The sequence below is a fragment of the Neopsephotus bourkii genome, unplaced genomic scaffold (assembly GCF_033783945.1).
Source record: "Neopsephotus bourkii isolate Nb327-2 ecotype Australia unplaced genomic scaffold, CSIRO-AGI_Nbou_v1 NB_234, whole genome shotgun sequence".
NCBI classification, from domain to species: domain Eukaryota; kingdom Metazoa; phylum Chordata; class Aves; order Psittaciformes; family Psittacidae; genus Neopsephotus; species Neopsephotus bourkii.
In genome coordinates, this window is record NW_026900744.1 from 16,963,466 (window position 1) to 16,983,773 (window position 20,308).

At 40.4% G+C, this 20,308-nt stretch overlaps 1 protein-coding gene across 3 annotated transcripts in view; it reads left to right on the forward strand.

The window, feature by feature from the left end:
- ABL2 (ABL proto-oncogene 2, non-receptor tyrosine kinase) overlaps positions 1-20,308 on the forward strand; it is a 45,995-nt gene that overhangs the window by 12,520 nt on the left and 13,167 nt on the right. The window contains exons 1-2 of one of the 3 annotated variants that reach the window (XM_061345642.1): positions 10,217-10,419; positions 20,013-20,183. In XM_061345642.1, the coding sequence (XP_061201626.1) occupies positions 10,353-10,419; positions 20,013-20,183 (238 nt within the window). In that variant the 5' untranslated portion in view covers positions 10,217-10,352. Of the gene's footprint in view, positions 1-10,216; positions 10,420-13,445; positions 16,315-20,012; positions 20,184-20,308 lie in introns of those variants that run through there. The other 2 variants (XM_061345643.1, XM_061345641.1) reach the window with 2 other exon arrangements.

The window sequence follows — 20,308 nt, forward strand, 5'->3', positions numbered from 1 at the left end:
CAAAAAAAATGAGATCACCTGACACTACCATGGTGTTCATCATTGACTGCTCAGCTGTGGGGTAGTTGTTAGACTAAATTGGGATGCATTTATGCTTTTCTAGAAGTCACTTATTTCTTTTAAGACTAATCAGTGACAGGCCACATTGAAAGAGACAGGTTAACCAGTCCTAAAACACAGACTACTACAAAGGAGATAGGAATTATTATTTTTTTTAAATACTACCAAGGTAGACTTTGTCTTGAATACTATCATGTAAAAGAAAAGGCATGAGGACTTCTGGTATGCTTTAGCTGCCCTTCTTTCTCCTTTCCTTCTTCCCTCCTCTCCCCCCCCTCCCCCCCCCCCCCAGCCTGTTATGAGATAGAGATCTTGCATGCATGTCAGGCCTTGGCATCAGACTTTGTTACATCCACCTGTCCATTATTTACTCTTACAGAAAGACCAAAACTCTCTTCCTCACAGTTATTCCCAATGCTCCACCCTCAAGCCTATAGGGAGGGTAGAAACCATTAAAGCTGTTGTAGAAGCAGCATCTTGGTTTGTTAATAGAGAAGCAAGCTTTAGTATGTAGAATAAACTGCTCAGGCACAGTGGTGCTTTATATTCCTAAACCAAAGGTTACCCTTCCAGAGATCACTCTTGGGCTTTGAGATAATGATCCTGTGTGTTGAGAACAAATGTCATTCCATGGCAAATACTGTATGAAAGAAGGTTGTCTGAGGCTTAAAGCGAAACAGAAATAACTGTCCAAGAACTGATGCTGGGTGACAAATTAGGAAAAACGATTTCCTTTCTCATGATCATTTAGCATGCTTACTCAGGTGCCTTTATCTTGATTTGGAGTCATCTCTCTTATGAAAATGAAACAGGTGATGCACAGTATCTTTCTATCTGTCTCTCTGCTCTTGGGGAAATATTTTGTTCCCGAATTCCTTGCCTCTGCTGACAGACAAAGGATGTTGGCTCTAAAACCAGGAATACAGACGGACAGGAAGTGAAGAAAATGATTTCTCCCCATGAGGGTAGTATCTTTGTTTAAATATAAGAAAATGAGATACTGATGTAAAAAATCCCTGCAGTTAGAAAACTATTTTCTGTAGTGGTTAGCTGTTTAATCTATTTTGGTCTAATTTCACACACACTGGGAAGTAGTAAGTTTATAAAAGGAAGACAGTGTTTTATCATACAGGTGAGAGGCATGAGTACACAAGATGGTTTATGCAGCAGGTCTCTAGTGGAACTGCTGATGCAGACCTCTATCCACAGGACCATGCTTTCTTTTGCAAATTTGACTGCAGGGGCTTTCTGTTATGCTTAAATTTATGACAGATTTTCTTCCCCTTTTTGATGCTTGAACTTAAAGCTGTTTGTTTTAATCCTGCTCAATTAGTGTGAGGAAATGTAGGAGTTTTTGTTTAGAGAACTTTGGTAGCTGAGACAGTAGCTGTTTTAAAAGTGTTTTGTGTCTTCATATTGGAAGTGTTATTCATTACTTGGAGAGGTACTGTAAGGGTTTTGTAAGGAAAGCCTTAAATATTGTGTTTTAAGGAGGATAGCTGATCCAACACCAGTTTGAGTCCTGGTCTGCCATAGCTTCCAGTCTGATACTTAGTAAATAAATGACTTTGTTTCTTTGCCTTAGACCTTCTTCTGCACAGTACACATTTTACCCTGCTCTGTAGTACTGTCAAAAGAATAAAATATCAAAACTGCGAGGCACTCGATAATATCAAGTGCTACAAAAATATCCCATGTAGTATCAAGTCATAATATTAGCATGCCCTGACTGAGAATGTTCTGCAGGCTGTGAATTTAATGCATGTGAGAACAAGCATTTACTGCTGGTGAAAAGTAAAGCATGGTTAGTAGTAGTGAGGGTAGTCACCCACAAAACAGGTATGGCCTTGGCAGAAGCCTAGGATCCAATACATCATCTTTCTCTTTTGTCCTTAAATTACTAACAAAGTGTTTCAGCATAAATTGTGGATCTTACTGTTCAGTTGTAGACATCTGAGAAGGGTACATGGTTACCTACTAGAGGATTTGAAAATAAATTGTATTAGAACTCATGTCCTCATTGGAAAAAATGTCATTGCGTCTTATCACAAATCTGGAGAACAATTATCTAGTTAGGAAAGCTTCCCTGTTGGGGATGAGATATTCATGCTGCTGAACAGGCATGTAACTGCGTGACGCATGTGTTCACTCAACTTTGTTAGCACTCTTGTAATTATAAATCTGAAAAAAACATGACAGCACATCTCAGGTCTGGTCTCTGAGGAGGAATGCGTAGGCCTTTCAGCAGCATGCTTCCAAGGACAGCTGCACAGTTAGCATTCATGCCTGCCAGGGTCTGTGCTCTCCACAGTGATCCCACCCCAAATCTCCAGACAAAACCAGGAGATGAATCTCAACAGCTGCAGAAGGCTCAGTTTATGAATCTTAATTAGAGCAAGGAGCTATTTGAAGTGTTTCTTTTCATATGTCTCTAATGATGGTCATAAGGGCTACACATTCTCAATCAAGTTGTCAAGATAATGCTAACCTCTTTATAGAGGTGGACATCCAGTGGTCTGAGCCTGTGTGGATGCTGTGCCCCTCTAAACATAAATGATGCTCATATAGAACATAGTGTTTTTTCCTTTGCTCTACCCATGTGCTCTCAGTTCTCCTTCCTCTTTTCCCCTGCCCAGGTTGCACCTTTTTTTGCACACGCTGATTTTTCCAGTTGTGTTTTTTCTGTGAGAGTAGCTACCACCCTTATGTGATGTACTGCTTTAATAACATTGGCAAAGCACCCAAAAAAACTGGTTTGAGACCTCCACACCCAGACCTGAATGTTTTTCCTCCTCAGTTTAAAGCTGAACTAGGTGTGAACTTAAAACTAGATAACCAATGACCTGCATTTTATGTATTTGTCTTAGATTACAGCAGCCACCTTCATATATTAAGAACAAAGCCAAGGATGTTGGTTTCCCCATAATTATATTGTACCTGTCATTATGTAGGAAGCCCTTCCCTTTCTTCAGAAGTGAAATCATTAGATTCCATGTATTTTAATTGGGTGACTCATTTCATTTCAGTCCTGCTGCTAGAGCACGTGCCTGTTGTGTCTAATACAATTTCCCCTTAATAGGGCCAACAGTAGCAGTACCAGTAGCATGAAGTCTGTTATAAATAATATGTCTGCAGTATTCACAATACATTATTCCTGAAGATTATAAGTTATAAGGTTATAAGTTGAACTAAACTTTTACAAGAGAGAGCCTGTTTGTGTCCTGGTGATCTGAATTACAGTGAGTTGATAAAAACTTGTCAGAAGAGAAGCTTGTCACCATCACCACTATGCTGCTTCTTTGCTGGTATTTGTTCTCATCTAGGTCTGTGGTGGAGCAGTCCAGGGAGCTAAACTGACAGAAAGCTCTGAAGTGTTCATTTGGTTTCCTGACCCAGAGTACTGCACACCAGATGAACATGGGTGTGAGCACTGAGTATGTGGGAAGCAGCAAAGGAGGCAGCTGGGAGAAGGGGAAACAACCATGGGTCTGGCAGCAGCTGCCTGCTGGGTTCACTCAGCCACATGCTCGCTCTGCACCCTCAAAACCTCAAAGTAGTTCAGCAATTTTGTCTCTTGTGCCCGGGGAAAGGCTTTGATGAACCAGTTTAGGATTACTTAAAAAACAAACAAACAAAAACAAACAGAAAACCACCAAAAACTTAATAGGCTATACATGTATACTTAGCATTGTATCTCTTTTGCGAGGCTGCTCTCAGAAATGGGCCTCTGAAATTTGTCCTTTTAGAATCTTTGAAATTCAGAAATGAGTTGACCGAGATGTTTAAAGAATCAAAGGCAGTATCTCTTCATAACAGGTTACTTCCACAAGCTTCTAAGAATAGGATCACCTCTTACCTGTTTTAAGGGTGGGCTTTTTAAACATATATTTTACTTCTGTGCTTATTGAGTTCTTGGCCTTCCTAGCTTTCTACAATGCTACATTTGTATGCCTTGAATGAAAAGCTGATTATAACCCAGTGCTCTTGAACAGTAGCTCTTCACTGCTGTTGGTGACACTGACACCTAAAGGAAAAGGCTGTCCTTCAAGCTGAACTAGGTGTGAACTTAAAGTTGGATAACCAAATGGATTATTTGACCAATATTTCTGCCAGAGGAGTCTTAGTTCTGTGAATTAATCTGTTAGTCCAGTTTCTCTAGTAATTAGGAATTAAGTTCTTACACTAGTAATCTGCTGTTGCATTTTAGTGAGATACCCAGTTCTCAATACAGAAGTTTTACTGAACAGTCACATTTGAAGTTACTGATAAGAGAACATGCCAACCTACATTAGTCAGTCCTTTTGAAGGTTGATTCTGCTTGCTGTATTTGATCATGACAATTTGACTTCTGCTATTACTCAGCGTTTTTAGCTTCAGAACCTGAGGTGTGACCCTGCATGGTTAATCTATTTGTCTTTTTAGTGGGAGTAAGAGGGGGAGAAGAAGGTTCGTACTATGTGCAGATCTCTGCTGGTATTTCAGTCACTGACTTGTGTGCTGTTTGTCTTTGTGGGTGCTTCAGAGGTTTTCCTTTCTTGAGGGGGGCTACAGGCAACTACTGTTCACGGTGAAAACATGACCTTAAGGGTGTTTGCCCCAGAATCTCTGCTGATGCTTCATGCTTGAGCTTCAGCACCCTTGGAGGAGCTTAAATGTGCTGGGTGCTTCCAGGTTTCTGTATTTCAGCTCTTGGTTCATTTTTTCAGGGACTGACCATGCAGGCTTTATGAAAATTTAACATTGTTATGCTTGTATGGTTTATTTTAGATTGTAAGAGACTTAAATCTCAAAGCAGTAGTATGTCCATATAAACATCTCTCCTTGCCTCACTTCCCTTACTGGTTTTGACAGTTTTGGCATATGCTCAGTTCTATAAACTATACAGGAAGCTGTTACTTCTAAGCAGCCTATGCAGCACGTAGTTATATTAGCTTTAAGTGCTTAAAGTAGATTGAAAGCAAGGGGAAGACTGTTTCTGGTAATGATGTAGATGAGCAGGAAACTTGTCATTAAAGACCCTTCAGATAACTTGCAAATATTAATTAGCTTTTGATTCTATAAGGTCCTTCTAAGCTGAAGGACCTATTTTAAACCTACACAGTACAGCAGTTACTGAAGTTACTCATACCTGCTCATGGATGCTCCACTGCTTGCCAAATAGTTATGTCTTGTGGTTGACCTGAAGGTACTTTTTCAAAGAAATTTCAGAGTTAAGTAACCTGTAACAACAGCATGGAATCCAACAAGGAAGTGTCTTAAAAGACAGAGGTTTAATGGCATCTGAAGAAGCTGGCAGTGATTGACTGTTTTGCAGTAGTGCTAAATAAGAGGTCTCCATAAGGATGATAGAGAAGCCCTTGGCTGGAACGAGTTTCTACATGGGATGGTAAATGTTCTGCTTTTTAACTACTGCTCTGAGAGCAGCTACAGTTACTTTGGAAATAGGTAAATACAGGATTGCCAGAGATAACTGCTGTAAATAGTAGCAATGAAACTGAAAAATCTTATCCCAAGCTTCCAAAAGCCAGAGCTGCTTTAGTTTCGAGTACCTGAAAAGAAGGCAGAAGACAGCGTTCTGTCCCTTTGTTTCAAGACGAAGTTAGAGCTGAGTACAAGTTCATCATGCTTTTGGTTACTGAGGTATCCGATTTAGAGTAGATTTGTACTGCAAGAGGCTCAAGAGAGAGTGATTTTGAGGAGCATTTGCAGGATTGCCTGTTGTCTCGGCATTTCCAACTTCAAGACAGCATCTGATATGCTGCTACAGCCCGGTAGTGAGCTCTGGTCCCAGAGGAAGCCCTTAGTGTTGCTGATTCTTGAAGGGATACAATATAGCTTTGTGTAATCCAACAGTCAGCTGTCCTGACAACCTATCTAGGCTAGCAACAACTGGGAATGTTTTTCTGTGGAGAGGGAGGAAGAAGGAGTGAGGGGGAACTCTTGTCAGATTAGGGGAGTTAAAAAATAAAATCTTAATTTGACAAGATAAAGAGACCTTTCTTGGCTTTTCAAACCAAAAGATGTGGGCATGCTGCAAGCAAGTTCCCTTCTGGATGGCACAGTTAGACTTTGGTTTCAGTCTCAGTTCAAAATTTACATTTCATAAAATAACACTCCTAAATTAAACAGCAGTTTTACATACCTCCCTCTAATCAAGTATTATGGCACAACTGGCAAAAATCTTGCCATGAAACCGAATGCATCTTATTTAGTCGTCTTGCACTTCATTAATTTCCCCAATCATTCTTAGAGTGATGGTGATAAGAGTACAGGTACCATTCCTCCTACGGGCTGCAAGTATTTCTATAAGCAGTATGAATGGCTTGATTTCTCCAATTTTTTGTAACTTAGACATTTTTGTCTTGTTTATGCATATGTCAGTGATATCTTGTATGAACTTGAATGTCAGTTTCTGTATGTTTCTACTTGTCACTGCTACCATTGCTGCAGGTGTAAAAATTCTATCAGTGCCACAAGAGCCAAGGTAGTATTGACACATCCTCCCAGTTCATGGTGTGCTGTACTGCTTGCCCCTGTGGAAAAGCATGTTACTATCCATGGTAAAAAATCTACAAAACCTGATGTTCTAGATGGATGCAGTTTAGGAACTAATCAGTATTCTACAGATAGAGAGGAAACTGCTGAGTGAGCTGCAGTGTTAGACTTCCCACTGGGAATTTCCAGACCTTTTCCTCTTCCTTCCTGCCTCAGAATATGTATAGCAAATAGAGCAAATTAAGCACTGGGGGAGGTGGCACCCAAAGGCAGAAACAGTAAGAGGCCAGAGTAACCTTCAGTTAAAAACAGCTGACAACATACTGACCAATCTTCTGAGCATCCCTGTCGTACCACCACAAATACTGGCAGCAGGAGAGATGTCTCAGACAGCTATGTCAGTATTAAGTGGGAGGAAGGCTCTTTAAATAGCTAGAGTGAGTCTTATTCCCTGACTGTGTCAACATTGAGTTGTTATTTCACGCTGTGAACAGGAAAAATTAGTCAAGTGATTGTGTGGCAAGCAAGTGACAAAATGAAATCATTTTTTTCTTTTTCTAGATGCTGAATCTGTTTTAGAAAGCAGCAGATACTTTCCTTGTCATTTTGCATTTCTAGTAAAAAACCTCCAAGCAGTAGATGAATATCAGTACAAGACGAATAATTTTGTTAAAACTGGGGGAGTAGCACTCCACTGAGTCACTGGAGTAGTCCAAGACAACACTTGTCTATGTCTTAGTTTTGGAGTGTCTACATTCTGAGGGGGCTACGGCAGCATTCATACCTTCCCTTCTTTCTCATTGTTAATGTTAGCATGCTTTTTGGCTAGTGTGCGTAATCCAGTCTCAAAAAGTCTGCCTTACTCTTACACTACATAGTTTACATCATCTGTCTCTTCTTATTCCAGGTGAATAGGAGGTTTTGTGGTACTAATTCAGTGGAATAGAATTTCAGTTAGTTAGGATTGCCTCAAAGCCTTTTATGATCCTAGATAAATCCATACAACTATTTTCCTCTTCCATATTTCCCCAGCACAAAGAGGGAACATTTGTAGTTTTATAGAAAACCAGACTGTTGCTGTTCAGGTTAGCATTGAAAATTGGCAACAGTTCTTGGCTCTTGTGAGGATTTGCCTTTTGACAAATACTAGATTAGTCTAGAATTGCAGCTATCTCCTTTGAGGTTTCCTTGTCTATAGATCAGATTCTGTCCTTGCTAGCATAATTTGTGTTAATCTAAGCATTTTCCATGCAGTTTCTGGGTTTTGAAATAGCCATCTTAACCTAGTCAAAAGAGCAGTGTGAGCTTGCAGCCCAGAAAGCCAACCGTATCCTGGGCTGCATCAAAAGGAGTGTGACCAGCAGGTCAAAGGAGGTGATCCTGCCCCTTTATTCTGCTCTCGTGAGACCTCACTTGGAGTATTGTGTGCAGTTCTGGTGTCCTCAACATAAAAAGGACATGGAACTGTTGGAACAAGTCCAGAGGAGGGCCACGAGAATGATCAGGGGACTGGAGCACCTCCCGTATGATCGGCTGAGAAAGTTGGGGCTGTTCAGCCTGGAGAAGGCTGTGTGGAGACCTCATAGCAGCCTTCTAGTATCTGAAGGGGCCTATAGGGATGCTGGGGAAGGACTCTTAGAATCATAGAATCATAGAGTAGTTAGGGTTGGAAAGGACCTTAAGATCATCAAGTTCCAACCCCCCTGCCATGGAGCTGGACAGAACAAACAAACAAAGTAATCAAAGGAGGACTGTTTAAAGGTGACCAGAGGTGGCAACATCATCAGACTGCCTAAGACAAACTCTTCAGCTTGGAAAAGAGATGGCCGAGGTAGAATACAGTAAAGGACTATAAAAATCACAAGTGGCAGGAAAAACACCAACAGGTAGTGATCATTCAGGATTTGCCACCACGGACAGTGAGGATCATCAAATGAAACCAGCAGATGTCATGTTCAAAACAAATAAAAGCCTGTTTTTTATTCTATAATGCGCAGTTGAGCCATTGATAACATTGCAGCAAGATGCTGTTTGTGGTGAGTTTAGTTTGCATTACTTTAGACAGCAACTGGACAAAATAATGGAAGAAGCCTGTTAGAAAATTTAACTACAACACCGCCAGCTCTGGCTCAGAAAGACCTCGAGCTGCAACGTGCTGGAGGCTTGGAAAGTATTCTGGAATAATACCATTACCCTTTCCCCAGGCAATGGTAACAGCAGGATGCTGGTCTGTAAGTACTGTACCCAGTACAGTGGTTGTTAACTGCCTGAAGAATCCCAGTTGTCAGCTAGCTGACTTGCTTTTGGCTTTCTTAAGTGTTCTGCTAGATCCAAGAGGTAGAACTTGTTTTTCCTATCATAATTCCTTTAAATGTTCTATAGTTTCAATGTTATCAAAAAGTACTTGTACTTAAAAAACAGTCTCAATGCCTAACTTTACAGTAGATGCTCCTATTGTAGTAGTGGATGTACATAAAATGCATGTTTGTATTTTACCTGCATAAAATTCCTTCAAGTTGTACACATTGGCTAGTCCTACCTCTCCAATTTGTACACATTGGCTAGTCCTACCTCTCCAATCTGTACACATTGGCTAGTCCTACCTCTCCAATTAATTAATTTTTAAAATATTTATTATTGTGTCCAAAAATTTCAGATCTACTCAGTAATATCCATCACAAACCTGCTACCATTTTCAATCCAGATCCACTTAACTTATTCATAGTCTTTGTATATTCATTTATAGTTATCCTTCTTTGTAATAAAACTGATCTTTTTACTACACCAGCAAGTCAAACAGTAACTTTCTTGTAGCTTTGATTACTTTTAGGATAGGAGTATTGAACTTGCTCAGTCTGACTGTAGTTTCTTTTCCTCCAAAGCTGTATTAGTTCTGCTATGACCCAGAAAGAACCTTTCCAAAAATGTTTCAGTGAGTACATTCTTGTCTTGATATTGGTCTCAGACACACAGGGACTAAACACCACTGTTCAATTTGAAAAAGCAAATGTAGTGACACAGCCTGATACTGCAGAGCTGTTGATGCTGAGCTGGGAATTCTCCTCCCGCTGAGGCTGGGGTTCATGTTACCATGATTATTTAGCAGCTGTTGGGAATGGCACTGGTGAATGGAGCCCCTTGTCTGGCCAGTGGAGCCAATGACAAGTGTCTGGGTTTCACCGACGACGGGAAGTGGCACAGCAGCCAGTAGCTAAGTTTAGTGCAGTGGATGTTTCTCTGACTTCATATTTGCACAATCACACTGCCCCCCCGAAGTTAATTAGCCCATAGTGCCGAGAAGGAGCAAGACAACTAGAACTCCCTCAGCCAGGGCTCAGCTGAATGTCAGACTCGGATCTCCTGACAAGCATCCATAGTTAAGAGTTTACCCTGGTTCTGAAGTTAAAAAGACAGTATGCAATTTTTGGGCAAGTACTTGTGCTAAAGCTCATCTTTTCTTGGAGAAAACGAAACACTGGTTTTATTTTCTAAGACAAACATATTTCAAAGAAGGCAAGATCACAAGAGTATTTTAGTCAAACGAAGTAAATATTTTGAAAAGGAAAACCCCTTTGTTCAAGAGAAGAAAATGGCTGTGGACAATGGCTTGAACAACATATTGGCTGCTGACAAATGAGATTGACAGTTTTGTGATGTATTTTTAGCTAAAAATTTTTTTTAAACCAGAAGTACTGTGTAGCTTTGGCAGTTGCTGCATGTTCAGTGTGGGTGGATGGAACTGAGAAGTCGCATCTGTGCTAACAAGCATTTTGGGATTCCATTAAAAAATTAAACTCATGTATTGGAAACTGAAGCTGTATCAGCTCACCTGGGGAGCTCTGCCTTCCGAATATCCTCCAAAAGGTAAGCAGTGCTGCCTTGCCTGTCCAGGGCTTTGCAAAAATAATTACTTGGACCTCAAGATGTGATATCAACTCAAATTTGAGTTGTTAGATTGACATTTTCTTTCACTCCTGACGTTATGAGTTAGTGGGTTAGTCTCCATCCTCTCCTTCCAAGTTTTCCCTCTAACTAGAAAGGCTAAAAATAGATTTCAAAAGGCAGGTGAAAAACTAATGTGGTCATTGTTCAGGTGCTGAGTCTAAGGAGAATAGCTAAGACTGTAAGACTTCTAGATGTAATTATGTCACTTGGAAAGCAGTTGGGACATTGATGCCATGCTAACTCAAAATCTGATCAGTTAGTGCTTTACATCTGCAAAATAGACCTCTCACCAGCTAGACTTCATTAATGTAGGTATTTCTGTCTTGCTTAGGGGTCATTTGAGCCATGATTTTTCAAGTAGTCCTTTTGCAGAAGAGCTCCTACTTCAAATGTTTGCTTGCTGTGAGTAAATAGCTATTAATTTGATTTGCTTAGAAGTAGATAATATCTTGACTTTGATGTGGCCAGTAGTAACGACTCCTCAGGAATTCTGTTGTTGGAGTGAAGTGTAATCCACATCAGGCAGCTTCTCTCCAAAGTACTGATATAAAAAAGTGCTAAGTGACTTGCTGTAAGATGTCAGAATGTTTGGTCATCCCGCCTTTCCTGGAGAGGGACTGGGTGACCTAATCCTCCTTACCCTTCAGACTGGAGAGTTTTTACTGGAATTTACGGTGACAGAGGGCAATGTCAAATAGACTTTTGATCTACATACATGCAGTTCCCCTGAATCTTTGTAATTCAGGTGTCCCTTCATTGCACTCCTTTCCCTAAAACTGTCATTGTGGGGGTAGTTACTGTCCACTATAGGCAGGATTCTGAGGAACGAAGATCTGAACTTCATCATTGCAGTACTCAATGGAAAGAGGTATGTAATACAGAGCATCTGAAGTTGGTGGTCTATCTGCTTGTTTCTAGAGAGCGCTTGCAAAGCTGACTAGCTTTATTGGAGCTGAACAAATCCTCAGAAATTAAGGTAACAAACACTTTGCTGCAGTATTCAGGATTTTGCAAAGATGTTACATTTGTAGCTTTTTGTTCTAAAATGTTTTGTGGTTATAATTTTAATGGCATTAAGATACATCACTTCAGGAAGGTGTTTTTCTTATTATCTGTTGTGCTGTTGGGTTTTGATTCCTGACCCAAAGGCACATTCAGAGAAGTTGGATTGGTGCTTTGGGTGAATTCTGGTGCTTCTGGCCATCCCCAGTACCTGTGACAGGAAACAGCCATTGCATCTTTTAGGTCCAGCTCTCCTGTGCTCACATGAGTTCCTCACCTTAAAGTGTTTTTTAATTGCAGCTAAAAACCTGCATAACTTGGCTAGCTGCATTTATCCCAGAGTAAGTTTACTGCTGGAGTTCTGCAAAGACAGTAAATCTTAGAGGTCACGAGAGCCAGTCTATTGAGTTAGCAGCATTTGTACTGAAGATGATCAGTATTTCATCTACTTTGAAATTCTCTCTTAAAACAGCAGTGGTTTAGTAGAAGGTTTGTTCACTTACAGCCTGTACAGTTGTTGCTCTATGAAGAGATTTATGCACCTTGCATTCAACAAGGAATGAAATGAAGATTTTCAGATGAATAATTCAGAGCTTAAACTTTATTTATTTAATACTGATTCTGCACCAAAAAAAGATACTTCACCAGAAATTAGTTGAGGAAAAAATGGGAAGTACTACATTAGGTTGATGTTGGAGGAAATGGTATATATACATGTCACTGATATCTGAGCAAAGAATTGGGCTGAGAGATGCCTCTATTTGGTAGCATTAACAACAAAGCAAGAGGATAACTGAAACCAGTGAAACAAAATAAGTCTGCTCTGAAGAGGTGAGGTGTATGGAGAGCTTTTAAGTTTCTCCATATATTTCTCTCTTTGATACCAAAGATTATTGTAATTAACATTTTCTATGTCAGATATATTTTAATAATTGAGGTAAGATGGTGCTGCCAGCTTGGCTTGAAACATTTCTTTTTATATGATGCGAGCTGTTCATGATGCAATTTTGTCACTGACTCTAAAGTCTCCTTCTATTCTGTCTCTCCCAGCCTGGTGCCATAAATAGAAACCTATTCCTTGCCCATCCCAAGTTCTTGGCTTGGAGCCATATTTCTTGACTTTAGTCAGTGGGCTGTTTACAGTACTTAAACCTTGCACCACAATGTGGGAGGCCTAAAGACTAGATGGATCTGTGCTTAGTTCAAGCAAACCACCTTATTAAGAGTCTGCTTGCTTGCTGGAGAGAAACACCTAGGAATGGCATTTAGTTAGGCTGCCTGCATTTTACCAAAGCCATATGTGAGCTGTCTAACCTCTTTAAACTGGTGTTTTTCATGGCCACATGTATGTTAGCAGAAAGAGTAGGTGGTCCGCTTAGGTAAGGGATGAAGTCTGTTACAGGGTAAGGAAAGTTCATAGGTCTGCTTCTATGATACCACATTATTAGACAGCAGGAACTTGGCCTGTTTAGCATCGGTTTGCTTTTTTAGTTATGTACTTTGCCATGAGTATTTTTGGTTAGTAGGAAGTGCTGAGACTTGGCTTCAGAAACAAAGCCACTGTAGAACTTGATACTATTCCAGTCATGTCAGCAAAATAAGGAACCTGCTTGCTGCTGTGTTACCAATTTTGTTTCCTCTTATTCATTAAGGCAGGAATCCTCCCACTAACAAGTTGGTTAAAGATCTTGAAGTCTAGTGATACAAAGTGATGTACGTTTTGAAGATGCAGTGGAAAGTAGAAGTTACACTAATGGTTGTTAATTACTGGATGGCCTGTTTTCTATGCTTCAAGTTGACCAAAGTGTGTTCTTTGATAGGTTTAAATGCAAGTATATAAAATGAGTCTGCATCTAAAATAGTGCTTTGATATTTATATTGGCATTTAGTTTGAGAACTCAAAGTGAAAAAAGTGAAAGAAGTGGCATATGCAGAGATCTTGGTGGCCTTGTATGCATGTGTCCCTTTGTGAAGGGAGACATGTGAGAAGCCGGAAGATAGAACACCATATGTTGCCTATATAATGTACAAACACATATACATACAGCCTATGGTTTTTGCAGCAAAATGGAAGACAACAGATTGAGACTGTATGCAATAGCTAGTATTTACCCTATAACCCTTTCTTTGTCTCTTCCTTCCATTGGCAAACCAGTCACTTTGGCCTGCTGCCAATACCAAGTGCATTTCGGGGCTGTATTTCCATTTACATGTTTTAGGGACACTGGCAGTTGGTTCAGAAATTCAAAATACAGCAAGTCTTTTTAGGAGCTCCCTGAGCTATACATCTCAAAGTAGCTTAGTCAGCAAGATTTCCTTTTATTCAACTTTTTCCCATTGCTGGAAGAACTAGAGAAATGCTTCTAAATGGATGACTTAAGTTGTACAGGAAAGGTAACCACTCTCAGGAAACAGTTTTGAAGACCATCACAGGGAATAGTCTAAAAAGCTGGGAAGAGCTGCTGTGTCTGAAAGGTGGATTCTTTCACCAAGGAAGCTGAATATACCAGAATTAAGATTTTATATTGTGTGCTTACTGTGAAGAGAATAGAACAGGATGCAGATGTGGTGGATGGAGATGGCGAACTGATGGACTACAGGTTAACTATCTAGGAAAATCAGTTGTAAAAGAAATAATGCTCATCTAGAAGGGAGAAAGATGCCCCAGTTTATTCTGCTTGGGTTTATTTGGCAGGACCTGATCAACTGCTTCACACTGTAGCGACATTCTGTGTCCTTCCCACTGAGAAACACCTTCAGGAGGGTAGCTGGAAGGGTGCAGGCACAGAATTGCCCTGTAACAGGAAGCTTACAGCCCAAGTGTTACTTATCCATAATGCCACTGCTGGCCACTGCTTGATTTCCCATCAGGAGCTCCTTAACAGATCAGCCAGCCAATAAGCTTTGGCTAAGAATACTCTTCTGACAAAGGCTAAAACTGGTAGAGTTAGTGGATACCTTTGCAAGTTACATTATTAATCCAACCTATCTTTCTACTAGTTATTCTGTGTTCCAAATGCCAATTACTCATCTGTTGTATTTTAACTAACAAGTAAATTTGTTAATTTTAACCAAGGTAATTAACTGTAACAGCCAAGAGTAATTTAGCCGCAAATCCGTACATAGCTTGCCATTTTCTGGTACCATTTCGGAAGTGTGTTACAAAACTCATGCACATGTTTCTGAGGCTGTGCTGTCTTTCTCTACAAATCCTGCTTATTCTTTGTGTATTAATGGATACACTAAGGTTGGTACAAATAACAGTGTAATGAAGAGTAATTTGAGCAAATAAGAAGGGAGAAAACAGTAAAACACAGAGGCAGAAACACAGAAAAGTGATAAAGCCTAGGAGCTCTTAAGTAAAGGCATTACAACCTCTGGCTACTAGGTAGCATGCTGCAGGATTTACTGAGTGTGATTTTGGATAAGGAAGAAAAAAGGTCACTCAGTTGTCAGAACTTCACAAAGACAACACTATGCAGGTAGTCAGCCTAAGTTATTTTCTTTTTCTAGTTACTTTTTCCACATAACATTAGAGGTTGGTGGTACAGGACATAACTTATGTCACAGGCCATACAGGTGAAAGCAGATCCCCATCACCACAGGATACCCATGGTTTGATTATAGTGTTTTTCCACAGCCTTACAAAATACAAGTATTTGGAATAAGTCAGGTTGCTCATTTCTTACCTTCAGCCTAATGAGTCCTCCTCACACGGTGCAGCTGCCTTTCTCACAGAGCAGTGGAGTTAATGGATTGTAGAAATGCTGTTTGGTTTTGGTCTTCCCCCTTGGTAAGCTTTGACAACTCCTCTCTCCTCCCCACAACAACCCAACCATTAACTTCCCTCTCCCTGCTCCCTTTATACCACTCTGCAGGCCTACCACCATCCCAGGTGTGAGAGTGCCATAGTGATTTCTTGTTCTTTAACCCTTCCTTGTCCACATGTTAGGAGGAGCCTGTCCTGGTACAAACCATACAGTACAGCCTTTCAAAAGCACTACAGCTTTTGAAGAATTCATCCAACACATCTTACGGTTTTCGAGAAGTAAATTTGATGGTGCCCTTTTGAAGAGTTCCTGACTCTTAGTAGTCATCAAATATGCAGCTCCCATTGGGTGTACTGTACTGCCCTTGATTTCTCTTTCTTTCTGAAATCCTGAAATGTTCAAGAGTGTTTACTTGCTCAGTGCTTGTACATCTCTTAGACATATATATTTTCATTAACGCCATTTCCTGTTGATTCATCTAAGCAATGCTCCAGCAACGGTATGTGGAGTGGAAAAATGAATCAATCTGGGCAGTCTCCTTAATGGGTGATTTGTTTTGTAATTTGTACAAAGGAATTTCTCCAAGGAAACTGTTTGCTTTCTTCCCAAACACTTGGTTGCCTAACTCTGATCGGAACAAAACTCTGTCTTTATAGCTCATCTCAAAATTGTTTCAACTTGCAGTCCAGTCCCCACATCCTCTTGTTTGTTCAGCATTCCCTGGGAAGCTCCACCCTCACTTCCAGCTAATAACCACGTTAGCCCACAGCCTGATTTTTCCCAGTTTCTCCTTTGCCTGCTCTTCAGCCCTTGCTTTCTCTTTGGCCACCAGCCTTGCAAGCAGGGATCGACTGCACGTGGTGGCATTTGTGCTGGCAGTGGCAGTCCAGGACTTCTTGTGTCAAGCAGCCTCATCTGCTTGCTGTGAAGCACAGCATGATTGTGGGGACAGTCCTTTTCCAGTCTAGCAGCTATGGCAAAGAAGGCAAGCTGCTCTGCTGCCTTGGCAAGGAAGCCTCTGAGCCTGGCGTGAATTTCACAGGTATGATGTTCAGGAATGTAATGCTGTGCTGTCCCTTTCCTGTATTTCTCCAAGTGTTTCAAGGAGGATATGGGACTTCTCAAATCTACCTTTGTCTTGTAGTATGAGACCAGCCACAGGCAGGACTGAGATTGCCTGGTTTTATCCTGGTTTGGGGATTATTGAAATGCTTCATTTTTATGAGCAGTTACATGGTATTTCAGAAATAGAGACCACTTCAGCCATAATATGAGTCTAGAATTAAAGGTTTAGCATACACTGCATCCTGCTCCTGGGCTGAACAGAATAGTAATTGCAGTGTTGGCAGGTTAGGCGACAAAACACCCCTTACATATTGGCTGAGTAGGAAAAGCATTCGTATCCAGAAGGAAGCAAATTGTATTGTGGGAACAAAGAAAAGGAAGGAGATGGATGAAGCATAACCTCCTTGCATGGCCATGTATTACTCGTGCAGTAAATGATGATGTAAGTTTTCCACTGCATAGGAAATGAAAGTGGTAGTATATGATTTATGGTTAGCCTTTAAAAGGAGCTGATGTAAAACAGAACTTCCCAGCTCATTTCTGTACTCTTGGTGTGGGTAGAGCTTGCAGACTGTTCATCTGGAAGAGAATCACTTGTGATAGGATTTTGTGATCTGGTTTCCTTAATGAGGTTTATGTGACCATCATGTTTCATTGACTTTCCATAACCTGACATACTGAATGGTATAGACCCACACTGTATAGAGCAGCATAGGTTATTGTGTACTAATAGCCTACAATAGGCACAGTAAAGTCCTAAAGACCTGGTAAAGTCCCGTTTAGTAGCTATTGGGTAACCTTTACGATTACTTAAGGATCCAAGTCACTCTAAGATGAAAGTGAAGGAAGTTGGTGAGACATGCATTGAACTCTTAAAAGCATTTGCTTTTTAGGTAATGTGATTTTTAGGTAAGTGCTGTAGCTAAGTGATTGAAGCTCTTCATCAAACATTAACTTCTGCTGTCTTTTTCTGTATGTAAAGTGGGTGTTAAAAACGTGTGCCAGCCTCCCAGGCATTCCTGAGGAAGTAGTAGTAGTCCCACACCTGCTTTGAATTTTTCCTGGCAATCCAGCGCAGCACCTCAAATGGTTTTATGCGGGCAGAGCTGCTCAGTGCTGAGCAGCAGGTGGCATTCTGCTGGTTTTTGCCTTGGCTGGAGTGCCTGCTGGGCTGGCTCAGCATGGGCATGCTTAGGTGGTCATGGGATTCACTGCAGCAGCTCTGAAGCTAAGTTGATACTGGGCCTCTTCAGGCTTACCTGTTGAGTGCATCATTACATGCTCAACTCTGTGCTGTCTCTTAAGTAGGGGTTGGATGCTTAGTTCATGAACTTTTCTGGCTTGAGAAAGATACTTAACATATGTTTTGATTTAGAATATATACATATATTTCTATTTAAAACCTTTTGCATTTCAGCAGATACGTAATTGAAAGTAAGAAGTTATTTAAACATTATTAAGGTATTTTGGAGCTGAAAGGTTGGATATTTTTTGGAAACGTTGCCTACTTTTGTGTTTTCTCCTTGGCAGAGATGCAAAAGTCAGATTTCCTGTATAGCACATTTGCTGAGTGACTTCACTTAAGGCACTGAAACACTCTTTAACACAAGTCACTGTACGAGTATAAAGAATGCATTATTTAATTAAATTTGTATTTTTGCTCCATAAAGAGAGCTGTATTTAGGAACTAGTGGTCTTTCCTGGTGCTTAACAACTGGACATGTATATGCACATATTCAGTCCTAAAAAATTCCAGAGGGATGTTGGCAGCTATACTGTAATGTAGGCATTGGATTTCCTCTTTCCTCCATGGTAAAGCCAGTCTGAATGGTTTAGTATATTGTAAAATTAATTGCAGTTGATAGTTAGGAATAGGAAGTGTATGTCAACATTGCATCTGCAAACAGCAAAATCAAAGAAGTGACATTTTGGTAGTTTAGTCACTTCTGTTCTTGCTAGGAAAACCCTGATAAGCAGTCTACTTTTGCAGGTTTCAGAAGGTAGGTTCTTAAGTAATTGCAAGTTGAGCAGGTTATACGAGCAGTTTAACCCTGAATAATTACCAGAAATACTGTCAAAAGCCTTAGCTTTTGACACACACTTAGCTATGTGTTTAAAAACAAACCTCAACCGTTTACTTTCTCATGTACCTACAATATGAAAACCCCCTACGTCCTCATTTTCCAGGCCTGAGCTCTGTCCTGTGACACAGATTTGGCATATGTTTACCTATTACTTGGCACAGGCCTCTTCCTGTTTTGTGTCTCGCTGACTTCCCAGTTTTCCCGTCCTGTATTACATTTGAGTTCTTTGTTCTCTTTTAAAGTGCATTATAGACTCACTCTTGCTCATGAATGTAAATCTCATGGGAGTGCAGGGAAGGGATAGTCACATGCACGCATTCTTTGGCAGTGGTGTGCTTAAAAACGTCCTAAGCCTTACTTCTCAGCCCCTCAGAAATGGGTCATGGCAATGCTTGTAAAGCAAAGAAAGCCTCAGGTTTTTTAAAGAGGACTTTTCATGTCTGGTGCTTTTAACGAAATCTCTTTACCGTGTACATTTCCAGAATTGGGTTCAACAAGAGAATTTGGAACTACATATTGGGACAGGAATTTGGTGTCAGTTCTGCCATCAGAGAAAATATTTGTATCTTTACATCATCTTATTTTTTTGCCCCCTAGAGCAGCCCATATGCATTGAACCTCACCATTGCTCTTTTCTCATATCTTAATATTGAAATTTATTTGGCTGTGTGTTCCCAGAAACCCGCTCTCTGGGTTCAAAAGCCAATGATGGTCTTGGCATAGTGCTTGCATGAAGAGTTCAGACAGTTTTGCTTTTTACTACTGTTCTTTCCAAAACCTGTGCATTTATTGTTTTCATCATCACAGGAACTGTGGGGACTTTTTTCTTTTGTCTATTAAACAAGTCTTGTACCTCCCCCCACTCTCTTGAATTATCAAGTCTGTATCAGTTGTCTGTTGAGTCAGCAAAACAGAGCTGCCTGGGAATTCAGAAACACTACTGCTGCATATCTGGCATCACTTTTACTATTTTCTGGCCTTGTCAGTTTTCCACCTCTTATTTACAGTCTTGAAATGTATTGCAAATCACCAACCTTTTTGTTAATACTGCATCAGTTACTGTCCTAACCTGTAGATCTCATTTATGTCATAATTCAGTCTGTCTTACCTGTATTTATGATGTTGGTTTGGGATTGAGGCTATTTCAGCCACAGAAACAATAAAAACATAAACCACAATATTTCAGCATCAGAAGGTTTCTTTCAGTACTTCACATAATCAAAAAAAAAAAACCACAACTTTTTATTTCTCACCCATTTTTTATCTATAAATGTTTAAATCCTTTCAAATAGAAGTGTATATAAATGGAATACATATAATACAATAAATACTAAATAGAAATTTTATATACACAGCTTGCTACTTGGTATCTAGGTAATTAACCACCTTCTCCAGCCCGTATTAGAAGTAACCTATGGAATGAAGAGTCAGCAAAGTGGGGATTGAAAACCACTGATCCAAAACCATGCATGTGGTTTTCCCTTTCCATAAAGAGCATGTTGTGCAGTAGGAGCTTCGCTTTCCTCTACACTGGGGTTTGTTCTATTTACAATTGTAGACAAAGTAATTTCCTCTTCCGCTCCTTCTTCAGAGGCCCTGCACCGCCCATATGGTTGCGATGTTGAACCCCAGGCACTGAATGAAGCCATCAGATGGAGCTCCAAGGAGAACCTGCTTGGAGCCACTGAGAGCGATCCCAATCTCTTTGTTGCACTTTACGATTTTGTAGCAAGCGGTGACAACACCCTCAGCATCACCAAAGGTAAGGCTGTGAATCACCTAGCAGCTGCTAGGTTGAAAACTTAGCAACAGAAAGCAGAATCCTGCTCCAGAGAGGAATAGGAATGAGTATAATTACAGATTTTTCTTTAAACTGGTGAGTGTAAG